General features: G+C 35.7%; 2 protein-coding genes across 5 annotated transcripts; both read left to right on the top strand.

The window, feature by feature from the left end:
- The first annotated feature begins 8,409 nt into the window (after positions 1-8,409).
- Positions 8,410-15,636, top strand: MCA1 (PLAC8 family protein). 4 transcript variants are annotated; one of them, XM_088518165.1, is made up of 10 exons: positions 8,410-8,694; positions 8,846-8,878; positions 9,150-9,362; positions 9,720-10,144; positions 11,151-11,566; positions 11,877-11,953; positions 12,809-12,880; positions 14,305-14,411; positions 14,794-14,887; positions 15,360-15,636. In XM_088518165.1, exons 4-10 carry the CDS (start codon positions 9,737-9,739, stop codon positions 15,410-15,412), a joined length of 1,227 nt encoding a protein of 408 aa, XP_088374291.1. In that variant the 5' UTR covers positions 8,410-8,694; positions 8,846-8,878; positions 9,150-9,362; positions 9,720-9,736; the 3' UTR covers positions 15,413-15,636. The 4 variants fall into 4 exon arrangements, with proteins under 4 accessions (XP_088374291.1, XP_059437284.1, XP_059437283.1 ...); XM_059581301.2 differs by having other exon boundaries at positions 8,843-8,878; XM_059581300.2 differs by lacking the exon at positions 8,846-8,878.
- A 7,177-nt stretch (positions 15,637-22,813) lies between these two features.
- LOC132168592 (SKP1-like protein 1B) lies at positions 22,814-24,560 on the top strand. The gene is made up of 2 exons (XM_059579585.2): positions 22,814-23,272; positions 24,169-24,560. Exons 1-2 carry the CDS (start codon positions 22,979-22,981, stop codon positions 24,340-24,342), a joined length of 468 nt encoding a protein of 155 aa, XP_059435568.1. The 5' UTR covers positions 22,814-22,978; the 3' UTR covers positions 24,343-24,560.
- The last annotated feature ends 1,385 nt before the right edge of the window (positions 24,561-25,945 follow it).

The raw sequence follows: 25,945 nt of genomic DNA, 5'->3' as shown, positions 1-25,945 counted from the left end.
TTTTATAATTGTTTTGTTAATATTTTGTTTTGACAAATGAAAATAAAATAATATTTTGTTTTGTTAATAAGATGTTCACAAGATTTTAAAATGTATATATTTTATTAAAAGTGTGATTTTTTAACGTAAAAAAAAATAAAAATTACTAAGCCTGAATGTTCTTAAAAAAGTAGATATCAATAAGGTGATAAACTTTTTAGTGTAGAGCTGCCTGTCGTTGGAGGAACATCTACAAGATAGCTACAAGATAGGCAAGGGGTTGTCCGGGACCACAACTAGACGGGGGTGGATTAGAGCATTAACATCTTTTGCCAGTTGTCACTATTGAACATGAGTTGGTTATTTTATAAACAAATACCAATAGTTCTTTCAAGTCCCATGAAAATGTGATTATTTTTTAAAATAATAAATCTTATGAAATTGTAATATAACACTTGAGAATTAAGTTTAAAAAAAATAATTTGATAATTGCAACATTTTTCTGTATTATATATATATTGAATTTTTTTTTAAAAAAAAAAATCACTCAAACTGAATAGGTAGATAGTGAAGGCTTTGTTAAGTTGTGAGTGCTGCGAGTGCTCTTTGTGATAGTTGAGGTAGTGGCAAACAGTTGAAACTTTGTGAGTGTAGTGTGGTCCAGCGCAGGAAAACCAAGCTTCACTGCTTGGTGCGTGGGACGGCCTATGGCCATTATAATATGATTTCATATTTTTAAATTTGTTTAATTCAACAGAAACCTAACATGGTATATTAGTGCATGCTTCATTGCTTTGACACCGATTGTTAATGGTCTAAACATTATTTAAAAACAACACTGAAAAAGGATCTAAACTTTTACATGGTCACAGAAATTTATACTCTCAAAAGGAATAAATATTTTATTTTTTATTTTTTAAATATCATTGGGACTTCTAGCTGTATTTATTTAGTCAAAAACCCTTTATCTACGCATAGATTGTTCCCATCTCTATCTATAAGAGTTATTTTAGCTGCTTAAAAATTACTCTTTTATTTTACTTATTTATTTTTTAATACAAATTCTAACAATTGACAAGCTATTTTCATTAATTATATTTTTTTAAATAAAGAGAAAGCGAAAGAGGAAGATAAAATAATAAAAAAATCTTACAAGTTACTCCAATGGACTTTCATATTTGAAAGTTCACCGTACCAAATTGTTACAAAAATTTCATTTTAAAAGGTCTGTGGAGGATGAAAAAAAACACATAATAGTTAAATTTAACTTATAACACATGTTTGAAGGCCTTGCTGGGGATGCTCATGTCTTCTATATTCATTTCTATTTTTGTTTATTTGTATGTCTCGAAAAATGTTCTATGTTATATAAAAACGTGACTAATTAGTCTAATTTTGAGTGTTTTATGTTATTTATTAGTGTTTTTGTTTTGAAAAAAAATTAAAAAACAAAACAAAACAAATTTTATTGGACAAAGCCGAACTTTTATTTATGGGATAACTTCACCGAAGACCTCTGAACTTCCACTCGATTTTACCAATCTCTCCCAAAACTTCAAAATTTCTCAATTTAGTATTCTGAACTTTCAATTGCTCTCAATTTAAATCCCTCCGTCAAATTTAGCCATTAGAAATATCAAAAAATACCAAAATATCCCTGATTTTCCTTTATTTCTTTTTTAAATAAAAAAACATTTGGAAATTAAGGGTAAAATTGAAATTTTATAAAAAAAGTTAGGGATATAAAGGTTATTTAACGTTTAAAATCTGAAGGAGTGATCCAAATTGATTGCAATTGAAAGTTCCATAGACTAAATTAAAAGATTTTGAAGTTTATGAGAGAATTTATCAAATCAAGTAGAAGTTCAAAGATCTTCAATAAAGTTACCTTTTTATTTATTTAAGAAGCCTTAGTCAGTGGCATTAAGTGCCTACAATTTGAGCCGGCCTGGATTATAGACAGTGCTTAAGCTCCTAAAGTTTGAGCCGCCCTGGATTAAAGTAATGCTCGTCCCATAAAATCTCCATGCCCATCACTCAAACTTGTTTTCTAATGAGCAACTACAGCCATAACCCGCCCACTCTTGCTTAAATAATTAGATTTAATTAAGCTGATTCTAATTGACCAACTTCTCGTATGCTACTTTTGGGCTTATCTAAAGCTAATCATCCACCAAATCACATGGATTGCATTACGGCGTGAGTGCAAATAAATTATACATAATATATCTGTAAGACAGGCTCAAGAGTTTGTCATTTTCCATGCCTTTAAAAATAATTAAAAAAGTGTTAAGGTTTTGGAACATTAGTTTGGTGTTATAATTAACAATAGAGCTACCGCTTTCCAAAGAATCTCACCTCCACCATAAGAGTATGCTATCTCTGAATTAGGGACGGGACGGGACCTGGTCATGTTTGTTTTTCTGTAATCAAGTTAAAAATATTAACAAATAACATAAGACATTTTTCAAAATTATGTAACGTGTCGGATTTGAATCATGTCGATGTATGAGTATAAAAGTATATAGATTAATCATAATTTTGTATTTGATTTAGATATAATATAAATAAATATTTTATAAAAATTAAATTAAATTAAAACCGGGAGCAATGGGCTCCTGACCCCAGTCCCCAGATTCTAATTCTGTCCCTGTCTGAAATGTTATATGTATGGAATTGTTATGTATAACGGACTAGTGAAGTATGACACCCGTGAATTAAGGACAAAAAGTTTATATTAGCACGGAATATAAATGAAAGGGACATTCAAATAATGTTGGCGACTGACAAACGACCAACCCAACTTTGCTTGCCTTAATGTTAGTCGCCAACCCAACTTTGCTTGCCTTAATGTTAACTACAACACCAAACCACAAAGAATCTTTCTTCATGTTTTCGTTCTTTTTAGTAGAAAACGACCGTAACGACAAAACTCAATTAATAATAATTATAATAAATTATTATTATTTTTTTTATTTTTTATTTTTATTAATATTGTTTATCTCTTTGGTTTCACAAGGGATGGGTTCACATCATAAATCGATGGGTCAACTTCTTGGGGTTTCGTCCACTCTACGGGACTCTGCACAGCATCTTAAAGTTTGTCCATCAATTTTCAGACTATAGCTGGATTGTCACGGACCATCTTGAAACAAAACTTTATTTTTAAAAAATATTTAGAATATGTGGTAAATAACACCACTAAAGTGACTTTTTTTTTTTTTTTTTTTGGAGCAAAAAGGGAAGGTTAGAAAGACTAATTGTGTCTATTCTAGTCAGACTGAGCTATAACCTAATCTAGGGCATCAATGAAAATTTAATGTGGTTAATACTAATTAAATATACGTGAAAAATTTCTATTGCGAAGATTGAAAGAATTTTTTTGGCTCATTGAACTACTATCCTTAATAGTCACGACTAAAGTGATTTATGTTTTTACTAAGTGTGCTAATTTTTGAATTTTTCATTAAATCCTTGACACTATTTTATATGGGTTAAACAATGTTTTATACATATTAATTTGAAGAAAATTTATGTCCCATAAGATATGGGTTTGCAAGGACTTTTATCAAAAATAAAAAATAAAGAAATAATAATAATAATAATAATAAAATCAAGCTATTTCTGTCCAATCTTATGTTCAACACCTAACCTGACACTTGCATTTGTTACGCTTTTTCCACAATTTTTTGGTAAGTTTTGTTTCCAGTTTCGCCTCGAGCGTACATTTACATCAATAATGAGCTTGACATTTTTGCTGTTTGTCTGTTAGTATTAGAATCTTGACCGTTGATAACGAGTACGAGGCTACTGCTATGGAATCTCAAACCATCTGGGGGGAGGGTAAAATTCAAAATTGATCGTTTTTTTTTTTTTTTTTTAATGTTTATCAAATTAGTCATTAGGTTTTAAAAAATAATAAAATTAGTTCTTGAGCCTTTTGGTTTTGTAAAATGACTCATTCCGTCTACTCTAGTTGCCACATGTATCAAAAATTTAACTAGTCCAACGTATACATATTTTCATGTAAGTCATGTTAGATCATCATACTATGCCAAATTAGCGCTCTATCAATTTAGTGAGTCATGCTACGCTATATGAGCATATCTCTTAAAAAAAGGTGGTGATGGGGAAATTCCTTCAATAGGTAGTGGTGCGGTTCTCTGACAACTCAGCCCTACCCGGCAATCATGGGAGAGATAGGTCGCAGGAAATCTTCTTCCACTTCTTCCCATAAGTGGTTGCAAGAGCTGTCTATATTGTTTAAGCTCTATATTATTGAAGAACTCTACCACCATCCGCGAAGAGGATTTCCTCTTTGCCAACCATTTTTTTCCTAAATTGAAGGAATATTGTTGTAGTAGTGGATGTAGACTCACTAATCTGATGGAATGCTTATTTGACAAAGTGTGTTGATATAGCAAGGCTTATGTGGAGATATGTACATGTCGCATAAATTGATTAGACCAAATGGTTTTTTTGATATACGTGGCAATGGTTTATTGACGATGGTGGACCAAATGAGTGATTTTACACAACCAAAAGGCCTAGAGACTAATTTTATTATTTTTGAAAATTCAATGACGGCTTTTTTTTTTTTATTTTTTCTAAGCAAATAAATAAATTGATACATTGACTAAAACACTGAAAAAAGAGATAAGTAGGAAAATTGTCATAAAATGACCTTATTCTATCGATAAGGACCGTAAAAAGCAATTTAAGCACCAAAATAAAAAATACAAGAAGGGGCATGACTGTATCGAAACCTTTTATTCCTACTAGCATCTTCAAAATGAACGCATATAAGGGTATGACCCATGGAAATATTATTCAACCTTATCCAAACTTATGCAAGGTAGCATCAACAACTGCATAAAGGAAGCTGTTAAAGAAAAAACACTGTAAAATCATTAAATCCGAAAAAGAAAGATCAAACATACAAAATGGATATTAACTAATTTTAGATTTTTTAATTTTATTTTTAAAAAGGTCTTATTTGATATCATGAAATACAACACTTTACACACAACATCCAATGTCTTGAGTCGCTTCTAAATTCAGAAATGAGAAGAAGAAGAAAAAACCAAACTATGATATGGGTGAAAGTCATCACACGTATGTACATTTCGACGCCTTCGTCAAAAAGCAAAAGAAAAAAAAAAAAACGATGCGAAAGAATGTTAGGTTAGCATATGACTTATCTGCTCCGTGCCTCCGTTCCTTTAAACTTCATACGGTGATTTTTGTTTGTTTGTGTTTGAAAAAAAAAAATAAACCCTTAGTAAAAATAATTTTAAATTTTTGTGAGTATTTTACGTTTTAAATTATCAGATGTGTTTTAAGTTCTGTTTGCTGATGGTTTTTAGATTTATTTTATTTATTTTTAATGTTTTGAGTAAGGCAAAACCAACAAAATTGATTGGAGTAGCAATATTGCAACAATAGTTACAATAACTGAAGAATTACAAGAATTTAAGAGACCAAAGTTACAAATGATAGAATAAATTTATTGTTATTAATGTAAAAGTATAAAAAACTTGTAATGTTCATACTTTTTCTTTATAAATAGAGTTTTATATACAATCAAATAATCAATAAAAGATGTAACAAAGGAAATGCTTTTAAACTCTTTATTGGTAAGATGAGAAATGTTGGGAGTTTATATTTTTTTATATTTAATAAATTTTATTTTACAAATTAATAATTAGATTTATAAACTTACAACAATCTTATATAAATTAATTCTAAACTTATAAATACGAGCAATTTATTAACCCATTGCATTTATCTTTCAATATAATGAGGGTATTGGATATCGTGGAAATATGAAATTAGAGAGAGCGACCGACGGGCACTGCTGCATAAAGGTCGATGACACGTGTCTAGGACAGCATGTGAGCCTCTGACATCGTCGTACTTTGTGGGGCCCACGTGGTAGTTGCCGGGGAAGGGATGTTGAACTAGAATATTCGTGCGCCTGTTTGTAGTTGGTTTCTAAATGACGCTATTAACCTCTTACCTTTAGAGACACCCACCACTTTTCTCAGTCCCTATTTAATTTCATGATTCCTAACTCGTTGAGTTATGGGTTTTATTAAAAAATTATCATAATTATATTCCGTAACCACCTATCAATTATAACATTCATTACATGTTGAGCATACACCCGTGACCATGAAAATATTGAGTGTCATATTGAAAATATATAACAAGTTTAAGTGATTAATATAAAATCGTTTAAATTTATAGGCTTTAGTTATAGGTTGAGTGATGTCTTAATATATTATATTATAGTCTCACTACAAAAATTCTTCAATATGTTAATTTTCATAATTAGTATGAAATGTGGTACGACATAATGGGTTAGGCACATACAGTGATCCATAGAGTACATACAAAGGTGCAAGATGGACAAGGGTCCTTAAAATAAGAGACCAAGGTTCATGACACAAGCACGGATAAGAAATTAGTATCTCTCTATTCCAAATGAACTGGCACTTAGTTATAGTGGATGCGTATTTTTGTCTCCTCAAAAAATGAAAAGACAAAAATACTCATTTACTATAACTAACTGGGTATTATCTAGTTCATTTGAAATGAAAAGGATCTTGTTCCACAAATAAGAGTCCTTAGAATAGGAATAAATGTGCGAATGCGGGTATTAATGAGAATCATTAAGAGCACAAACAATACCATTATTAAAACTTTTGGACAACATTACCCTTCAAAATACACTAAATGGAGGAAATTGAGAGATTTTAAAATTGAGAGGATCCTTTTACCCTCCAAAGGTGCATGGTGGAAGTAAGCCCACATAGCACACAAATAATAATGGAGACCGCCTCTAAGATTAATAATAATAATAATAATAAATCATTTGATTGGGATTGTAACAATGTGATTATTGACTCACTCATGATGATGCAATTATTGAATATATACGAGTGAGTATGAAAATATTGAATTTCACATTATAAATTTGTCACAGGTGTGAATAGTTAATACATTATAGTTGGGTCCAAACAATCTAACGTGTTGAATGCCTTCTTGCTTGGCATGTAACAATTGTTTTCAGCATACTTTTTGGAGATGAACCCTAATTTCATTTATCTCTTTGAAACTCATTCCTTCAAGGTCTAATCCTCTTTGTACTCTTCTCCAAGCCTTCTCTCTGGCTTCATTTCTTTTAAATGGAAGAAAATATATAAGTTCTAAAATACCAATTCATGATTGAAAAAGTTAGTCCGTTCGAACGCTATGCGCTAGGCCACATTAAATGTGTGTTAAATATCACATAACTTGCATGTGTGAAAGATGTGGGTCGTTGATCTTCACTTATCACTTATGCGCGTAATGACACGTGCAAATGCCATATTGCTCAAACGACACACTTAGCAAATTCAATTGTGGTCATTCCGATTAAGTACCACAAGGAGATTCTTTCCCATTCGAACGCGATCCAATTCCATCCGAACACAACACTTTAGACTTCAAAAATTATAAACTCTAACTTATGATTTTCCCCTGTTTTTCATCAAGGGCAGTGATTGGCAGCACGTGGGAGTGCAAATTTTTTTTTTTAAAAATAAAATAAAATTTTTTTGCACGCGGCGTGCCACGCTTGCCGCGTGCTGTTTTCATTTACCCTTTCATCAAATGCCTACGAGCCTTATTGTACACAATTTGTGTTTATTTATGTTGAGTCTTGAGTGTCACATAATCTTTTAAATTAATATCCAAACTCTCACTAAAAAAAATTCCTAATATTCTCCTCATCAACTTTTACTTTCGAATCATATTAAATTATCACTTATCTCATTATATAAACAAAAATTATATATTTAATTATTTAAATTAATATTTTAACAACAATATAGAAAAAAAACTGACATAACTATTAAAGAGTCTACTAGAATACTAGGAGTCTATTAGTTAATGTATTTTGAACGTATTTTTTGTTTTGTTTTTAATTTAAAAAATGTTGTCTCTAGAACTGCAAAGAGAACAGCCGTCGATCCCGGCTAGTTTAGTTGCTTCAAATACTAGGAATGTTGTGAAAGCAATTGACCGCATAACCCAGAAAAAAAGAAAAAAAAGAAAAAGGAAGGCAATTGACCGCATAACCCAGAAAAAAAGAAAAAAAAAGAAAAAGGAAGGCAATTGACCGCATGTGATATGCATGTGCCTTTCACCTTTTATGAAAGCTGACCTGCTTCAATTACACCACCTGCCAGCTGGCGCTCTTAAATAATTTCGAGTGAGTGAGTCAACCCTGTAGAGCTAATTCCCGAACTGTGCCTTTATCCAATTATCCTCCGTGAATAACGAGGGCATCTTCGTAATTTCACTATCACAGTAGGGACCTTTCAGTGCTTGCGCTCTGGCCCGCACTAAATCCTTCCTTGTCTGGTGTGGTCTCTGTGTGTGTGTGTGAGGGTGAGAGAGAGACACAGAGTTGCTAACAAAGCCAGCAGGGACATAACGCCGAATCTGTGGACGATAAGGGGAGAGAGAGAGAGAGAGGGAGGAGGAGGAGGAAGAAGATGAAGGTCGTGTGCGCAAAGCAATGCCTGCTAATCACAGAATTCGATGCTCTGCTTCCTCACGGATTTTGACGTTTTTTTTCGTGAATTAAAATATTAAACTCTGAAGCACTCGCGCACTGGAGAAAAGAAAAAGCGAGCTCTGGAATTGGTGGAAGTTCTGCGCAGCAAGGTGTGTGAGAGAGAATTCATGAGCATAGCTTTTTTGGTAGTAAATTTCTCATTTCTGCATTGTGATTCTGAAGCTTTCTTCTGAATTCCAACCGATTTTGTTTGATTTTTATTATTATTATTATTATTATTATTATTATTTTCGCTAGAAGAGCGGTTAAACTCTCACGGTCCGGCGAAGAAAGGTGAGCTCCGATATTCATTTATTTTTTCTAATTTCATTGTTATTTATTTTCTCGTTTCTTAGTGTTTAAGAGATAAACAAACAATTTACTCATCAAAAAAAGAGATTAAGGAAACCATTTTTTTTCTTCTATTTCTTCTTTTTTGTTTTTATTTTTGCTTTTTGATTCTTTTTTTGCTTTTGGCTGTCGCGTTGAAAAGTGAGTCAAGAAGTGTAATGGACAATCTTCAGGTTTTTCGTTAATCTCGTTCTGCTGAATATTTTGTTGGCAGTTGGAACTGACTCTTCTAGTCTGTTCACGATTGAAGATCTTGAACAACAATGCCGTTTTTGAGAAGATCCTGCCGAGGAGCTCTTGATCCAGCTTGAAACAAAGCAAATTGCTATTCAATTCATCGACAAAATCAGCTTTGCCGTGCCTTCAGTTCAGCAATGCTAAAATCTTAAAGTTCTATCAAAGTCTAAGCCATTGGCTGAAAAGAACGGTAAAGAAAAGGAAACACTAAAAATCTCTGAATATCAGCGAAAAATGAATATTTTTGTTTTTGTTTTTTATTTTGTTTTTGGTTTATCTAGAATTTTATGAAACTATTGAAAATTGCATTGGAGTTATGGGCTGTGGAGATAATATGAATGATTTTCAGGTTGGTTTAGACTTGAGAGTGAAGATGGCTTAGAAAACGTTATATTAAAGTTTAAGCCACTGGCTTAAAAAATTCACTATATAAAAGCTAAAAATCTGTGAATTTCACCAAAATTTTGACATTGTTGGAATTCTTTTAGCTTGTATTTTATGAAATTACTGGAAAATGCCTGTTGTGAGATATAGAAATGGTTTACAGGTTGGTGAGAGGTGAAGATGTCGTCGTGGGACAATATTGGGGAGCTTGCAACGGTGGCCCAGCTCACGGGGCTCGATGCGGTGAAGCTGATTGGGATGATTGCGAAGGCCGCAAACACTGCGCGAATGCACAAGAGGAATTGCAGGCAATTTGCCCAGCACTTGAAGCTGATCGGGAACTTGCTAGAGCAGCTCAAGATCTCGGAGCTCAAGAAGTATCCGGAGACCCGGGAGCCTTTGGAGCAGCTTGAGGACGCGCTGAGAAGGTCCTACATTCTAGTCAATAGCTGCCAGGACCGGAGTTACCTGTATCTATTGGCAATGGGGTGGAACATTGTGTACCAATTCCGTAAGGCCCAGAATGAGATCGACAGATACTTGCGGCTTGTCCCATTGATTACTCTTGTGGACAATGCGAGAGTCAGGGTAATCTACTCTTGTGCTTGTTTCTTTTTTTTTTTTTTTTGTAATTTTTTATTCTCTTCTATTAATGTTATGGTTGATAGGAGTAAAATTTGCTAGAAGAAGTAAAACAAAGAGGAGAGCTTGGAATTTGTCGAAATCTTTAACTCTTTCTAAAAAGGGTTGTTGTATTAGAAGTTTATTCTCAAATGCTTTTTTTAGAAGTCTCATACTTGGTGTTTTAGTTAGAGTGTCAATTTTTGAAGTAACAAAGACTGGTTAAATGTGGGCGAATGCGTTGCATTTAATCATTCCTAATGGAAGGACTAGTTGTTGGGGTAGATTCTCTGAAGTTTGTGATATTGTGCTTGCTGATCATGTGCATAAATTTTCCAGATTGGCCACTAAACCTTGATTGCTAGTGGTGGAAATATTGGAGTCCTGAATTTGTGCTTTTAATTGAAGTTTAAAAGGCTGGCATACAGAAAACTTAGTCAATGGTTCCTTGCTCGAGATTGCTGATGAGTTGTAAGAGCTGGGTGAAGGCAGCTGCATCATGTGGCTGGGTATTAGGTGATACACCAAGTAGGAATGGGTAGCAAACTCCATGTGTGAAATAGTAAATGGCCTGGCATCCTGTCTCTGAAGGTTTAGTCTTTGTTGTTTTGTATTGCCATGAAAATCTAGCTATAGAAATGAAACTGAAGCAGTGGCCAGTGGATAAATAACTGGAGTAATAGATAACTTCAGTGAGTTATGCGGTTCAATATGGTTGAGCTGACCACTTTTTCTGGTCCCCCTATGCCATGTTACATTCTCTGACTATATGGCGGACTAATGCCCCATGCATTTTAATTGGTAACTACATGCAGCTCTGTTTATTCTTACTTTGCCTGCAACTGGATCAGAACCTGCATGCTGTTCTATCTTTGTGTGGAGTTTGACAAATTCAGTTAATATCCTTAGTGCTTGTGCTAATATAATAATTTAGCTTGCTTTAGATTTATACATAGTTTTCTGAAATCCATAGGAAAGACTGGAAGTTATTGAAATGGATCAACGAGAATACACATTGGACGAAGAGGACAGACAGGTGCAGGATGTGATCCTGAAACCAGACCCCTCAAGTAATGATGCTATGGTGTTGAAGAAAACTCTTTCTTGTTCCTACCCGAACTTGCCTTTTTGTGAAGCACTGCACAAGGAAAATGAAAAGCTTCAATTTGAACTACAACGTTCACAAGCTCACTTGGACGTGAGTCAATGTGAAGTAATTCAGCGTTTGTTAGATGTAACCGAAGCTGCTGCAAATGTCCTTCCAGAGAAAAGTTTGCCTGAAAAAGGTCACAAAAAATTGGAGCGGAGTTATTCAGATGCCAACAGTGACAAAGAGCATTCAGCTGATGAAGGCTATCATCAGAAGATTGACACTCGTACAACTTCAAGGTTATTTTCTTCTGATTTTTAAGTATATGAAGTTGAATACAGTCGACATCATTGAAATTATAAGTTCCAATGCTGTATAAGTCTGACTAAAGATTTCAATACCTATGCAAATCTCAAGCTACACACTTGTCAGATCCAGGAACACTGAAAGACTCCCCCCGACCAGATTTTGTCACAGAGCGACAAACACTATGCAAACAATTCTGCTTTTTCAATATCTTATAATATTATGTTTTCTATCTAGAACAGACTTTCCAAAAGGACCTTTTACATACTTATATCATGTATGCTGCTGTATTTACCTGCACAGAAAAACGACTAGAGGTTCACACCAGCATGAAGAATGGCATACTGATCTACTCGGTTGTTGTTCAGAACCTTGTCTGTGTAAGTTCTCTCACAATGTCAAAATTATAAATTTGTGTTTTATCAATCCAAGTCCTTAACCTGACTCAAATTTAATTGGGATTAAGGCTTACTTGAGTCGAGTTGTGTTTATCAATCCATGCACTTATGATATGGATGATCTGTGGTAAATTCCCCTTTCTCCTTTGCTCTAGCATATTTTGTAGTAGAGTGATTTCCACTTTTCCTTTGCCATAATGGCTCATAAAATGAGCTTGTTAGATGAAACTATTTGAGTACTTTAAAAAAATGTTATATTTTCCAAAGTTTTAAAATGAATTAGAGGGTGACAGTTATTATACCTGAGTTTCTTTTTCCTTATTCTTCAAATGATAAGAGAGAATAATATGGTCATGGAGAGGTTGACCTAACCAATGCATCCGTAGACACCCTTTAGTAGAATGATAACACTATCTCATTCACTCCGGAAATGGTAACGCTTATAAGATAGAATGATTTCTATGTAATTCTGCCTTCTCCAACCGTATGGCAGTGTGTTGTATTTATAATGATAAAGATAGTTATGTTTACAAGAACACCTAATAGAAACCTATTAGTATACAATTGTCTAATACAAGATAAATGAGAAGTAGAGTTGTATCATGATTGATACATGATAGAGTCTAGAGTTCTATCAAGAGTAGTCTTCTTCTTCGGTTGATACTTAGAGTGAGATAGAGTTGTGTCATAAGTGGTCTTCTGTTTCGGTTTGGTGTTGTTCAACATTATCTGATCTAATAACGCTTTCTCATACTACTAAATTTTTATGTGCCTCTGCACTAACCTGTACCTGCCAAAATTTTGCTTTGTATTGTAAGCGGTTTATTTGCTTTGCAGGTATAAAAACCTTTTTATTTCCTTGTGGGACATTTTCAAAGATTGCAACTGTAGCAACTGACAGGCATATGTGTAAGTTAACTCTGACTTATCAAATTTTCTTAGAATTATTGGCTAGTTTGGAATGCTTCTGCATCCATGCGTTCATGTATCTGTCAATTCTTAAACTTCAATAGTGTAAATTTTAAGCTAATTCGAGTTATCAAGGTCTTAACAAGGTGGAAATATATAGGGTTTATTTTTCACTCGTGTCATTTTAAAAAGTAGCCAGATTGGCTACATATATTATTGGGTATACTTTTAAGTCTTGTGGTACTAAAAAACAACCTTTTTCTTTCTCTAGCGTTGATCTGTTGGTGGGTTATGAAACCATAATTTTGCCATTACTGTGACCCTGCAAGAAACTTTGCATCACATTTAATATTTTGAACGCCCTGCAGAGGGTATAGTTTTCCTCTCTTTCAGAACTCAAGATCATTTGGGAAGGAACAATTGGGTGAACTTTTTGTTGAGGAATAGTTTCACATTGCCTGTGGACAAGATCTTGGGCATATTTATAAGGAATGGGTAACCCTCTCTTATAGAGCTGGTTTTATGAGATGAGTTAGGCCCACAAATTTCTTCATGGTATCAGAGCCTACAGGACGAATGGGGATCCACACTACTTACCCCGTGACAAGGACCAATAATACATGCCTGCACGTGAGGGAGGGTGTTGAGAAATAGTCTCACATTACATGTGGACAAGATCTTGGGCATATTTATAAGGAATGGACAACCTTCTCTTATAAAACCGGTTCTATGAGATGAGTTAGGCCCACAAATTTCTTCACTTTTTCCAGCTGTGAGTTAATATTAATTGTTTATAAAACGGGTTGTTTAGTCCGGATTTTGATGTTGCCTGAGCCTTGTTTAGTAGCAATGAACAAGGCCTTACGGTATTTTACTGTGTTATATCATGATGTTAACCACTGGTTTAATGAAACTAGCAGCAGTTAGGCTAGTGTTTCGAGCTATTATGTCTTGATATGCTTTATTGGAAGCTTATACGGGCATAAGCACACACCCATGCACTCTCTCTCTCACACTCACACACACGCATAATGGGCCTTGTGGAGTTACAGACACAAGAAACGATTCTATCATTTCAGTAGCTGAATATATATGTTCGGCTATGACTGCTCAATGTTTCAAATATTTTCCTCATTTCCTCATATATATGTTCGGCTAGACTGCTACATTGTTGAGATTCTATGCGAGACATTATGTGAATAAAGCTACTACCGAATTTAATGAGTTCAAATTAAGGTGAACAAAATGATAGTAATAAAGTAAAGGACATTATATTATAATGTAAAATCACTCTGTGCTCGAAAATACCAATATATTTGGTACAATGATAGAAAAAAAGATAAAAAAAAATAAAATAGAAATAATTGTGGTTTTTGTTTTGTTTGAAAGCTTATACAGAAATTTTTTGGTTTTATGATCATCAGCTTCATCAGAGGCATGTAACGAATTGATGGCATATTCATTGGTGTTGTCATGCTGTTGCTATACTTGTAATGTCAGAAGAAAGCTTCGCAAGACGTTGAACATCACGGTACTTTCTCTTCCACTACATGATCAGTATCTTTTCTTGTGGCTACACCATGATTAGACGCATTAACCCACTTTGATAACTCTCACCTCCTATTCGCCTGCATCTTGTATAAGAATAAGGTTCTTATGCTATTACCTTGGTTGCAAATTGCTAAGGATAGATCACTTTCATGAACATGTGCCTTTTTAGTGCTAAAGGGGGTTTGTGGGGCGCATTGCAAATTGTGTAGTTGTTTGAGGGGGTAAGTGCAGGTTCCTTTGTTAGATAACATTTTCATGCATAGTTGAGGTCTATACGGGATACATAATGTTAACTAGTCTTCTTCTTCAATTGTATTATGGTTTCTCTGAATTGTGCTCCTTATTATCTCTTCCTTTGATAGGGAGGGTTTATTGATGATTTCCTCTCACATTTGATGTGTTGCTGCTGTGCCCTTGTCCAAGAATGGCGAGAAGTGGAGATCCGTGGGGTTTATGGTACATCCTCCTCTGCATTGAGCTATCTTTGCTTAATCTTGTGGAACATCTTAGTCCTCTAATTTACATATCTGTGTTAGAACCTCTGAACACACAAAAAAAAAAAAAGTATCAAGGACCTAGGTGACTCCTGTTAAAAGAGTTTGAGATTGCCCAACTGTGTTGCATGCCTCAGAAAATTTCTTTAAACAAAATTTACTATGGTAAATTGGATTTTTATGTCATAATGATGTTCTTTCTGGTTGGGCTTTCTTGGACTCCTATTAGCAGGCTTTTGGCTGATTAAAACTTGAACAAAGTTTTCATCCAATTCAGTATATTAAATTGATATTTGTCCTTAGAACATGTGATTCTCAAATGCATGTGAGAATTACAGGCTCAAAGGAAAAATGCCAATTTAATAGACTGGGCTGAAAGATTGAAGGAAAACTTCATCCTCACAGCAAACATTTGATATAAAACCAATTTGCAGGTCCTGATAAGACAAAAACAAGCCCCCCAACGTCACAGTACATGGAATCCTAAATGACAGAATGGAAGCATTGTTTAGTGGTTTTGAAATTTATATACTTTGGCAGACATATATAGGGGTATAAGTCAGTTGGCAGTGTCACAGGAACTTGTATGGCTATATGTGTAATTACCTTACCCATATGTAATGTAGCGGTCTGTGTCTATTAAATTCAGCACATGGTATATCATAGACAAATTTTTAGTGTTGTTTATGTTTAATTGGTTTTTTAAGATTATGTCTCCATCCATTGCCTCAAGGATTGAGGTGATCAATTTTTTGTGTGTTACCTTAAGTGTTTTTGTTTCGGTAAGTAAGAGTGCTTGGTAAACGAAAAAGAGAATAAAAAACAATTAGGGGATGATGGGTGTTAGAACAGTTTTCAACACGGTGGATGCGCTTTCTTCGGGGTCTTCAATACGTCGTCGTGCACTCCAAATCACTACAAAAAATAATATTGTCAAGGGGTCCCCGGGGAACCGGGGACACTCCGATGCCAAAGTCAGAAAGTTTCTAACTCAATAATATGTGAAAATATTTCAGTATGTTTTAGCCTTCTTTAGTACCTTGTGTCGGGGCCTATTTATAGGCTCGGAGAGATGAAGTAGACTTGGATTGGATCTTCTTATTTGAATTGATTTGAGAGTCCAAAGTTGAGATAGAACTCAACAGCTATCATCTAGAGATAAACATTCAACTGATATTATGTAGAGATAATATTGAATAGTCATCTTGTAGAGATAAGTAGAACGTCTTTATCCCAATATTATCCTAATTAGAATATAAGACTATTAATTAATTAAATAGCCCTTGCTATTTAATTAATATCTTCATGGGCCTATCCTTGGCCATTGGGCTCAAAATTTGGTGGGCTTGTAGTGTGAATTTATTCCCAACAGTTACCCCCCAATTCCCTTAGCCAAGGTACTTGGGTAATGGGAATTTAGTCAAAGCCTTCTGGCGGCTTGTTGTTTGACCTTATCCGAGACTCGTGTCTCCCTAGTGAATGTGCTTTGAGCTCGTTAGTTGGAGCTCCTCAGCTTTGTCTTTGGCATCGCCTGAGTTCCCGGGAGCACCCCCCAGCTCTATCCTTTGCCCGGGGTTAAACCCGTCCTAGTTCCGAGATATCTTTGTTCCCCGTTCGCCTTGGGGTGATTTCTTGTTTTTTGTCCAAGGTTTTCTCCTTGTCTCCCCGTTGCCGCGAGTACCCCCCAACTCTTTCCTTTGCCTGGGGGTTAAGCCTATTATATCCTTGAGACACCCGGGGATCATGCCCAATTCTCTCACAAATGCCTTTATTCCCCGTTCGCCTTGGGGTGATTCATTGTTTTTTACCGGGTTGTCTTCCGTTAATTGTTTTTGCCCAAGGTCGTCTCCTTGTCCTTGTTTTAGAGGGTTGTCTCCCTATTCTTGTTTTTGCCCAAGGTCGTCTCCTTGTCCTTGTTTTAGAGGGTTGTCTCCCTATTATTGTTTTTGCCCAAGGTTTTCTCCTTGTCCTCGTTTTAGAGGGTTGTCTCCCTATTCTTGTTTTTGCCCAAGCTTTTCTCCTTGTCCTCGTTTTTGCCCAAGGTTTTCTCCTTGTCCTTGTTTTAGAGGGTTGTCTCCCTATTCTTGTTTTTGTCCAAGGTTTTCTCCTTGTCTTCGGTGGTGACATATCCAGTTCTTCTTTGAAATATATGGGGGTGATATACCCATTTCTTCTTTCAAATATCCGGGGGTGATATACCCGGTTCTTCATTGAATCCCGCTTGACAAACTAAGCTTTAACCTGCAGAATAATTTACAACCATGATATATGAATCTTTCAATAGATTAACCTTTGCTCACCTTTCACCTCGAAGTAGCTCATTGTTTTTGTCCAAGGTTTTCTCCTTGTCTTGTCTACCAAAGAGTAATTGTCAAAGGGGGTCCTCGGAGGACCGAGGACACTCCGATGCTTAAATTAGCATTACTCTTTATTCAAATCAAATTTATTATTGAAAGACAATCAAATAATAAAAGCATAAACCAAACTCTGGGCGTACTACTGATAGTAGTTCTTCAAATGCTCCGCGTTCCTTGCTATTTCCTGTCACTGCTACACCCAATCCCGGAAGTAGTCTTCCTTGTTTTTATCTTCTTTTTGCCCCGGATGTCTCGTGCTATCTATTGCCTCCAGAACATCAGCCTCATTGATGAACTCTTGTACCTTGCTCATCAATTCTTGTAGATTGCTCGGTGGTTTTCGTGCCATTTTCCTCATCACCGGTTCTTTGGTCAAGAGCCCATGATAAATTGCCGAGTATATCAGGTCATCTGAGGGTTCTTCAATTTCTGTCTTTTCTAGGTTGAATCGAGTTATGAATTGCTTCAAGGTTTCATCATTGCGCTGCTTTAGAGTCAGCAAATAGGATGGTGGTTTCTTCCAGATCCGTGAAGTCATAAACTGAGTTAAGAATACCCGACCTAGATCTTCAAATTTGTCGACTGAGCCCGGGGGCAGCTTCCTGAACCAGTTCCGGGCACTTCCTGATAAAGTGAGAGGGAAGGCCCTGCAAGCCACCTCGTCTGGGATGCCAAGGAGGCACACATGTGACCGAAAATCTTCCAAGTGTTCAACTGGATCTCCGACCCCATTGTAACTCATCATAGGAGGAGCCTTGAATTTTTCAGGCAACCTATATTCCTCCACACGTGGGGAAAAAGGTGAACTGGTTCCCTGCAACATCTTCTCCACGAAGGTGTCCTTCCCTTTATTCTTTCGCTCCATCTCTAGGTTGGTGAACCTCTTGTCAAACTCCGCCATCCTCCTGTTGAGTTCGTCATGTCTATCTTGGGTACCACTGATTTTGCTATCATTCACCCGATTTTCCTCGTTTCGACTTGCATGCTGCTTGAAGTTCTCTTCGTGGTGTCCTCTTCTTGGTTGATTATGAGTGCCAACACGGCTGTTGTGCTCTTCTTCGTCCCGCCTACCACGGGTTTCCTTGCGATGAGACTGCTCTGATACTCGTAGACGGAGTTCTGCGTTTTGCCGTGTCAGGGCTTCGATTTGCGCTGCCATTGCCGCAAAGCGTTCAGGATCTCCCATTTCCGATCGACGGGGAGGTATGTTGTGTTGAACCGGTCCCTGCTGAACTATGGGATCAACAAGGTTGATGTTGATAAATGGATCTATCGGGTCAACCTGGCCGGCGTGGTTGACCGGTTTCGAATTAGGCTGGACCAATGGACCAACATGGTTGGCCATTTCCGTTCGCGTAGCCACCATGGCAAAATTTTTTCTTCCTTTTTGCTTTTTCCTTTTCTTCTTATCCGTGATAGAGTATCTCAAAACATAATAATTTGGAATAAGAATTACCTTATTCTCACAACCAATCAAAACCAAATTTGGAATTTAAACCAGAATAGCCTATTCCTAAGCTAGAATAGGAATATAAGCTTAAATCAAGATAATTTATTCTTAAACCAGAATAAGAATATAAACTTAAATCAGGATAAGCTATTCCTAAACCAGAATAGGAATATGAACTTAAATCAGGATAAGCTATTCCAAAACCAGGACAGGAATATAAACTGAATAAAAAAAACCTGTTGCCAAATGCCAATTCTCTTTTCCAAATTCACCCAACGTGCAGCAGATATACCCGATATTGACTCGGGTTCAATGGTCGTGAAGGCAGTAAAAACTGGCGATGGTGGCAAATCGGAGTCCCTGGAATCGGAGGTGCGATCTGGACGGCGCTTGGATCTCCGGCAGTCTGGGCCGTGAAGCAGCTCCGGCTTGGGTGGATTGGCGAACGGCGGTCACGCTGGTGGAGGTTCCGGCAGTGCTGCAGTCTAGAGATCGGCGACGCCGCGGATCTCCGGTAGCAGTGGGTCGGTGTTCACGGACGAGGCGTTGCGGGTTGGGCTCCGGCAGTCCGGTTTGGAGGATCGGCAGCAGTGGGTCGCCGGCTTGGCTGGTGCGGATTTGGGCTCCGCGGGTCAGGGCTCCGGCAGCGGCGGTCTGGTCGTGATTTGGAGGTGCTGCGGGTCTTCGGCAGCAGTGGTGCAGGTCTGGTTTGGAGGTGCTGCGGGTCTTCGGTAGCAGTGGTGCAGGTCTGGTTTGGAGGTTGCCGATAGGTCTCCGGCAGTAGCGTGACCGGCAATTTGCAGAGATGTGCGACCGGCGATCTGGTTTGGTGTTGGACTGGACGTGATTTCACTTGAAGCAGTGAACGTAAATCTGAAATGCGGATCTGTGCAAATTTGCTATGGACAACGCAAATCGGCAAGTACTTCCGGTGGGTTGTCGCCGGAATGCCTGTTAACACCGTGATGAATTTTTTTATTTTATTAGATAATCGTTCCCACAGACGGCGCCAAACTGTTAGAACAGTTTTCAACACGGTGGATGCGCTTTCTTCGGGGTCTTCAATACGTCGTCGTGCACTCCAAATCACTACAAAAAATAATATTGTCAAGGGGTCCCCGGGGAACCGGGGACACTCCGATGCCAAAGTCAGAAAGTTTCTAACTCAATAATATGTGAAAATATTTCAGTATATTTTAGCCTTCTTTAGTACCTTGTGTCGGGGCCTATTTATAGGCTCGGAGAGATGAAGTAGACTTGGATTGGATCTTCTTATTTGAATTGATTTGAGAGTCCAAAGTTGAGATAGAACTCAACAGCTATCATCTAGAGATAAACATTCAACTGATATTATGTAGAGATAATATTGAATAGTCATCTTGTAGAGATAAGTAGAACGTCTTTATCCCAATATTATCCTAATTAGAATATAAGACTATTAATTAATTAAATAGCCCTTGCTATTTAATTAATATCTTCATGGGCCTATCCTTGGCCATTGGGCTCAAAATTTGGTGGGCTTGTAGTGTGAATTTATTCCCAACAATGGGGATTCTTTTCATTGTCAGGATGGAGAGGTGCAACGGAGGTGGGGAAATTGTAATGCTACACTTATTTTCACTTTTTTACCCCAATGGTTTATAAAACTATTTTAATGATCTATCTCACTTCGATGGTGGCGTGAGGAAATGGGTGCAAGGAAGCGGCAGTAAAGTAAGAAGAAAAGTCAAGAAAAAAGAAAAGGGATTAACTTAAATTAATTCTTATACATATACACTATCAATTATTGACATTGAAAATTTTCAACTCATCATTATTTAATCTTCTTCTAAATATGAGATTGTTAAGTCAATTGATCAAAAAGTTGCAAGGTTGAGTAAGGGCTAATGGGTTTAATCAGAATAATCTTTTATGAAACACCAACTATTGTGTTTTGTTTGTATTTTTTTTTTCCCTCAACAAATACATTAACAATTAACTTAAAACACAAAAAACTGCTAAAAATACAAAAAAAATATTCACTTTTTTTTTTCTTCAATGTCAAAATATTTTTTCAACTAAAAAAACTACAAGAAAATAGCATAATGGTCCACCTAGATGTGACTGAATTATCCCAAACTTTTGAGGGTATGTTTTTGACCAATTGTATTTGATGTATTTACCTTTTTTATGTTTTTGCTTTTTTTATTAAATGTAACACATTACATCTTTTGATTGGATAACATGTGACAACGAAGTTAGAAAGTTAACTAAAGATAGACGAAATAATATATTTAATAACTATTTGAATCGTCCCCAAGAGGTAGTTCAATCGGCTAGGACCACGCCTAATGAAACGATGGTCATTAGTTCGAATCCCCCTCCCCCCTCTTGTGTGGACATGTCAAAAAAAAAAAAAAAAAAAAACTATTTGAATCTTTAGGGAAGTAAATCGACAACTTTTAAACTTTACTTTTTTTAAAAAAAAGAGGACAAATTTTAAGGATTAAGATTCCTTGCAATTTTAAAGAAATATTAAATTCTCTAATTATGCAATATTGGTTATTTTTAGGTATCGAAACATTTGAAAAATGCCACATTAAAAATGTGGAATGTTACAGTTAAAAATTTAGTATTTTTCATCATGTTATTCCTCTTTATGTTGTGAAATAACTTTGAGCAAAATGTTGTCTTTTAATTTTATGAAGAAAAAATGTATTTACAAAAGTGAAGAGTAAGCCTTTTGAGATAAAAACTCTTTTGATTATATCGATAATATGCCACTTTTTTAATATGTAGCATTTTAAACAATCTAAATTAAGTAATTTGAGAATAGGGAATCCTAATAGACAAATTATAATCAGATCAAATAATAATTTTTAATAAGGGTGTCAACCCGGTTTCAATTATTGATTATTGGCTAATATCGCTAACCGGAACCAGGGTACCTGGTTATTGAATTTAGAAAACCGAAACTGGGTAACCGGCCGGTTACCCAGTTATGTAATGACCTCATCAGTTATTGGTTGGTACCTGGTTTTCTAGACCGGTAATCGGGTTTTCAAAAATTTGGGCATGTTGGGCTTACTTTGAGTATTGAGCCAACTTTTTGGGCTTAATTTAGCCATTTTTTTTTTTAAAAAAAAAAAACAATTAGGTTTTCTTGGCCCAATAAGCTAGGTTTTGTTGTGGTTATTCAAAAGCTTTCATAATACATTTTAAAAGTGTCCTAAAAATTCATTTTAAAAGCTTTCATAATACATGAGATTAAACAACTACATCTACATATATATCAACTACAAATCTTATTATTATGAGGTTAAACACTAAATATTTACTACTACAAACCCAAAGAAAACAATAAAAACAAGTATGTAAATAAAACAACAACAAAAGATATACCTCCTTACAAGTTACAACAACTACAAACCTAAAGAAAATTTAGAAAACAATAACAACAAATATTTAAACAAATCAACCACCAAAAGGATACCCCATACAAGTTACAAATATGAGTAGAAATTTTTGGCAACCTGGGGTCATCCCAGCGTCTGCCAAAGTCTGATATGACCAATTTTTTTCTTTTTTTAATTGAAAAAGAGAGATATTAAAGAGAAATATAAATTTGAGGCATTATCACCAAATTTAGGATGATTAAGTCCCTTTTGGGTGATTCAATTCCTAAAGGGTTAACTTTTCACCTATAAATTTTAGTTTTGAATCCCAAAACAAGTTTTGAGGCATTAAAAATTAAATATTAACTCATAGAAATTTAACTAACCAAAAAAAAAAAAATTGACAAAATTTTTTTTGTTATTATTTTTTGAATATATGTCATACATTAGGGGGGCAGCCGCATAACAGGACTCTACAAATATATATATACCTGATTACCGATTATAATTGGGTGTCTTAAAATATAAAAATCGGCCTGTTACCAATTATTTTCAACAGCTTTTAAAAGTGATAGGGCTGTTACGGGCTGGTGGCCACTTATAATTGGCCAGGTTTAAACCCCTACTTTTTAACGACTCTTCTTGCCTAAGAAAGCTTAGCCCATAGGAATACACCTCGCCAGAACTCTATAAATAGCGGCCTCGAGCCCAGGCCCCCAAACGTCTCAAATTCGATTTTTCGCTTCGCAAAAGGAAGAGTCCAGAAAGGCAAGCGCTCGGCTTCTAGGGTTATTTTTACCCCATTTGCGCTTCTGTTTGTTCTTTCTTTTGCAGGAACGCTCCGAACGAAACGCCGTCTTTGCTAGATCACCATGTCGTCGTCGAAGAAGATCACCCTGAAGAGCTCCGACGGCGAGGCCTTCGAGGTCGACGAGGCCGTGGCGCTCGAGTCTCAGACAATCAAGCACATGATTGAGGACGATTGCGCTGACAACGGAATCCCTCTCCCGAACGTGACGAGCAAGATCTTGGCCAAGGTCATCGAATACTGCAAGAAGCACGTTGAGGCGGCGAACCCCGAGGAACGCACATCAGACGAAGATCTCAAGGCCTGGGATGCCGAGTTTGTCAAGGTTGACCAGGCAACTCTATTCGATCTCATTCTGGTAGGTCCTCTTTCGAAGTCTCTGATTGATTGTTTTGTTTCCTAGGGTTTTGAATTTGTCATGCAGGAGTTCTGAGATCTGGATCTGAATGTTTGTTGGTGGTGTTAATACTTGTTCTTTGGGGCTTTGAATTTGTCGGTGCTAGGGTTCTGGAATTTGGATCTGAATGGTGTTTGGTGGTGCTAGTACATGTTATTGATGATTTTGTAGGTTAGGGCTTCTGGATTAGGATTTCGATTCGCTTTTGCTATGTGATACTAGGGTTTCGATTACTTTTCCTAGTCAAAATTATCTGTGAATATGTGATCTAGGGTTTCGAAATTGGATATTTGGGTCGAACTTTCGTTTTACTTTTGTTGTGTATTTATGTTAATAGTCTTTGGAATGGTTGGCGGGTTAGTGGGTTATTGTTGTTTTCCTGAATTTGTTGCTATGTTTTTTTATGCCGAAGTGTAATGTGCGAATTGCTTTGTTTGTGGACAAAGTACTGGCTTTGTGTGAGTTTTACTTTCTTGAATGAGAAGAGTATTTTGTTTTTATTATTATTTTTAAATCTGTGAGTAATTTTTGAGCAAGATTTGTTTAGAGTCCTCTGAAGGTTGAGAATAACTTTGATTTTACACCCACTATTGAAGTCATTATTTAAGCATGCGAGAGGCTTATGGTTTGTTTATCAACACAATGGTTAAGATTTGTGAATTTTCTTCTCTCTTTCTTCTGGGTATGTGTTGGTTATGATGTTCTTATGTGTATGCTATTTCCAGAAGAGGAAAGATATGTGATCATCGTGGTAACTCGGATAATTACTATATTGTTTACATTGATCTTTGAAGTTGCCTGATATTTGAAAATGAATAGTTGTTCAATTGCAGTTCTAATATTGTTGCATTTTCCAGGCTGCGAACTATTTGAACATCAAGAGCCTTCTGGATCTGACATGCCAGACTGTAGCCGACATGATCAAGGGGAAGACGCCCGAGGAGATCCGCAAGACCTTTAACATCAAGAATGACTTCACCCCTGAAGAGGAGGAAGAGGTTCGTCGGGAGAACCAGTGGGCATTTGAATGATGTATTGGGCGATAATGGAGGTTGAACGTGGTTTATGTGGTATATTTTGTGGGTTTATATTAGGCATAGTTATTCTAATGTTATCATTCTCTGTTTTAAGCACATTCTCTTTCTCAAAAGGTTTGAGCTCTTTGAATGTAAATAATATTTGGATTCTGATGGGGGCACAGGTGTTGCTCCTTCTATCATTTCGACGCCTTAAATCCTTTCTTTCTTTCTTTCTTTCTTTTGATTTTCTAGTCATGCACACGCTGACACACGTGGGCTTGAAAGGTTTGTGCAATCTAATTTTCTGTTTTAAACGTAAATATTAACAAATAATTCAAAATGCAAAACAATAAACCCATATAAAAGTAAGGGTTAAATACTATTTTGGTGTTTGTGATTTGCCTCAAAATCAAATAGCACTTGAGATTTCAAAAATATTGCAAGTGGTACCTCTAAGAAGGTAATAAACCCTTAGATATTTTAACGGAATATCACGTCACCTTTATACATGGGTGCTATGTGGCGTGGTTCTTGAGTTTTTTGGTATCACGTCATTTTTTTAAAAACAAAAAATTTCCAAAAAATGAAGGAAGGACGCTGGGGTGGTTCAACCACCCCATAGGGGGTGGGTGGTCTGGGGGTGGTTCAGCCATCCCCTTAGGCCATGGGGGTCGTTTGGCCACCACCAAGCTGACTGTCTAGGGTTGGCCAAACTGCCACCTTGGGTCCCAAGGGTGGTTCAGCCACCCAACGTTTAAAGGTTGGTTTAAACCAATAAAATAAAATGCTCAATTAAAACAGATAAATATTTAGAGAGTTTAATGTTTAATGGTTTTGAAAGACTAACTAAATCAACAATAGATTTTTAAAGTTAAATTTAGGAAAATTTTGAAGAGTTCAATGTAAATGCTAGTATGTGAAACTTATCTTTATAAGAAAGCTTCAAATTAATTAGTACTTTTAAAATTATAACGCAAATGTGACTAACAATTTTCTTAGTACTTTTAAAATTATAACGCAAATGTGACTAACAATTTTCGTGGTATGCCAAGATGATATCAGATTTCAGGCTATCTAATTCAAGCTATACAAACCGGATCAGATAAGTACACCATGACAAAGGGAACAAGAGGCCACGTACGTATCTCCTACTGGGACTCAAGCAACGCTCCATCACAGTTAAAAAACAAAGGTTTAAAGCTTGGGGGTTTCTTATTAGAAATCACTCGTTCTCATAACATCTACCGCAATAGTTTTTATTTTAACTATTTCAAAATATAATTTTTTTTTTTAGGTTTTTATTTTAGCTATTAATTTTTTACATTCCAACATAACATCTATTTTAAATATTTATTTTAATTAAATATTATTTTTTAGTATTATTTTATTATTTTTTATTATTTATTTTTCTTCTTCCACAAAAGAGTGAAAAAATTAAAAAATTAAAAAAATATAATAAAATATTACTTAAAAATTCTTCAGTAAATTTTTAAATATAAAAGTTTATTGTAACAATTGTGGAGGAAAGTTTTATTTGACAAAGACTGCTATAATAAGAAAAAATAGGCCTAATAGCAAAATTTAGCTTAAAAAAAAAAGAAAAAAGAATGACCAA

This window comes from Corylus avellana, chromosome 1, assembly GCF_965113065.1.
Source record: "Corylus avellana chromosome 1, dhCorAvel1.hap1.2, whole genome shotgun sequence".
Taxonomy (NCBI): Eukaryota; Viridiplantae; Streptophyta; class Magnoliopsida; order Fagales; family Betulaceae; genus Corylus; species Corylus avellana.
This window is presented reverse-complemented; position numbering and strand designations above follow the sequence as displayed.

Bases quoted from the DNA above. Each gene is read 5' to 3' on its own strand.
- MCA1 (XM_059581302.2), top strand. From the start codon at position 9,737: ATGTCGTCGTGGGACAATATTGGGGAGCTTGCAACGGTGGCCCAGCTC. The intron at 11,567-11,876 runs GTTATTTTCTTC...TTACCTGCACAG, and splicing joins GACACTCGTACAACTTCAAG to AAAAACGACTAGAGGTTCAC. The intron at 14,888-15,359 runs GTACATCCTCCT...ACCAATTTGCAG, and splicing joins GGAGATCCGTGGGGTTTATG to GTCCTGATAAGACAAAAACA.
- LOC132168592 (XM_059579585.2), top strand. From the start codon at position 22,979: ATGTCGTCGTCGAAGAAGATCACCCTGAAGAGCTCCGACGGCGAGGCC. The intron at 23,273-24,168 runs GTAGGTCCTCTT...TGCATTTTCCAG, and splicing joins CTCTATTCGATCTCATTCTG to GCTGCGAACTATTTGAACAT.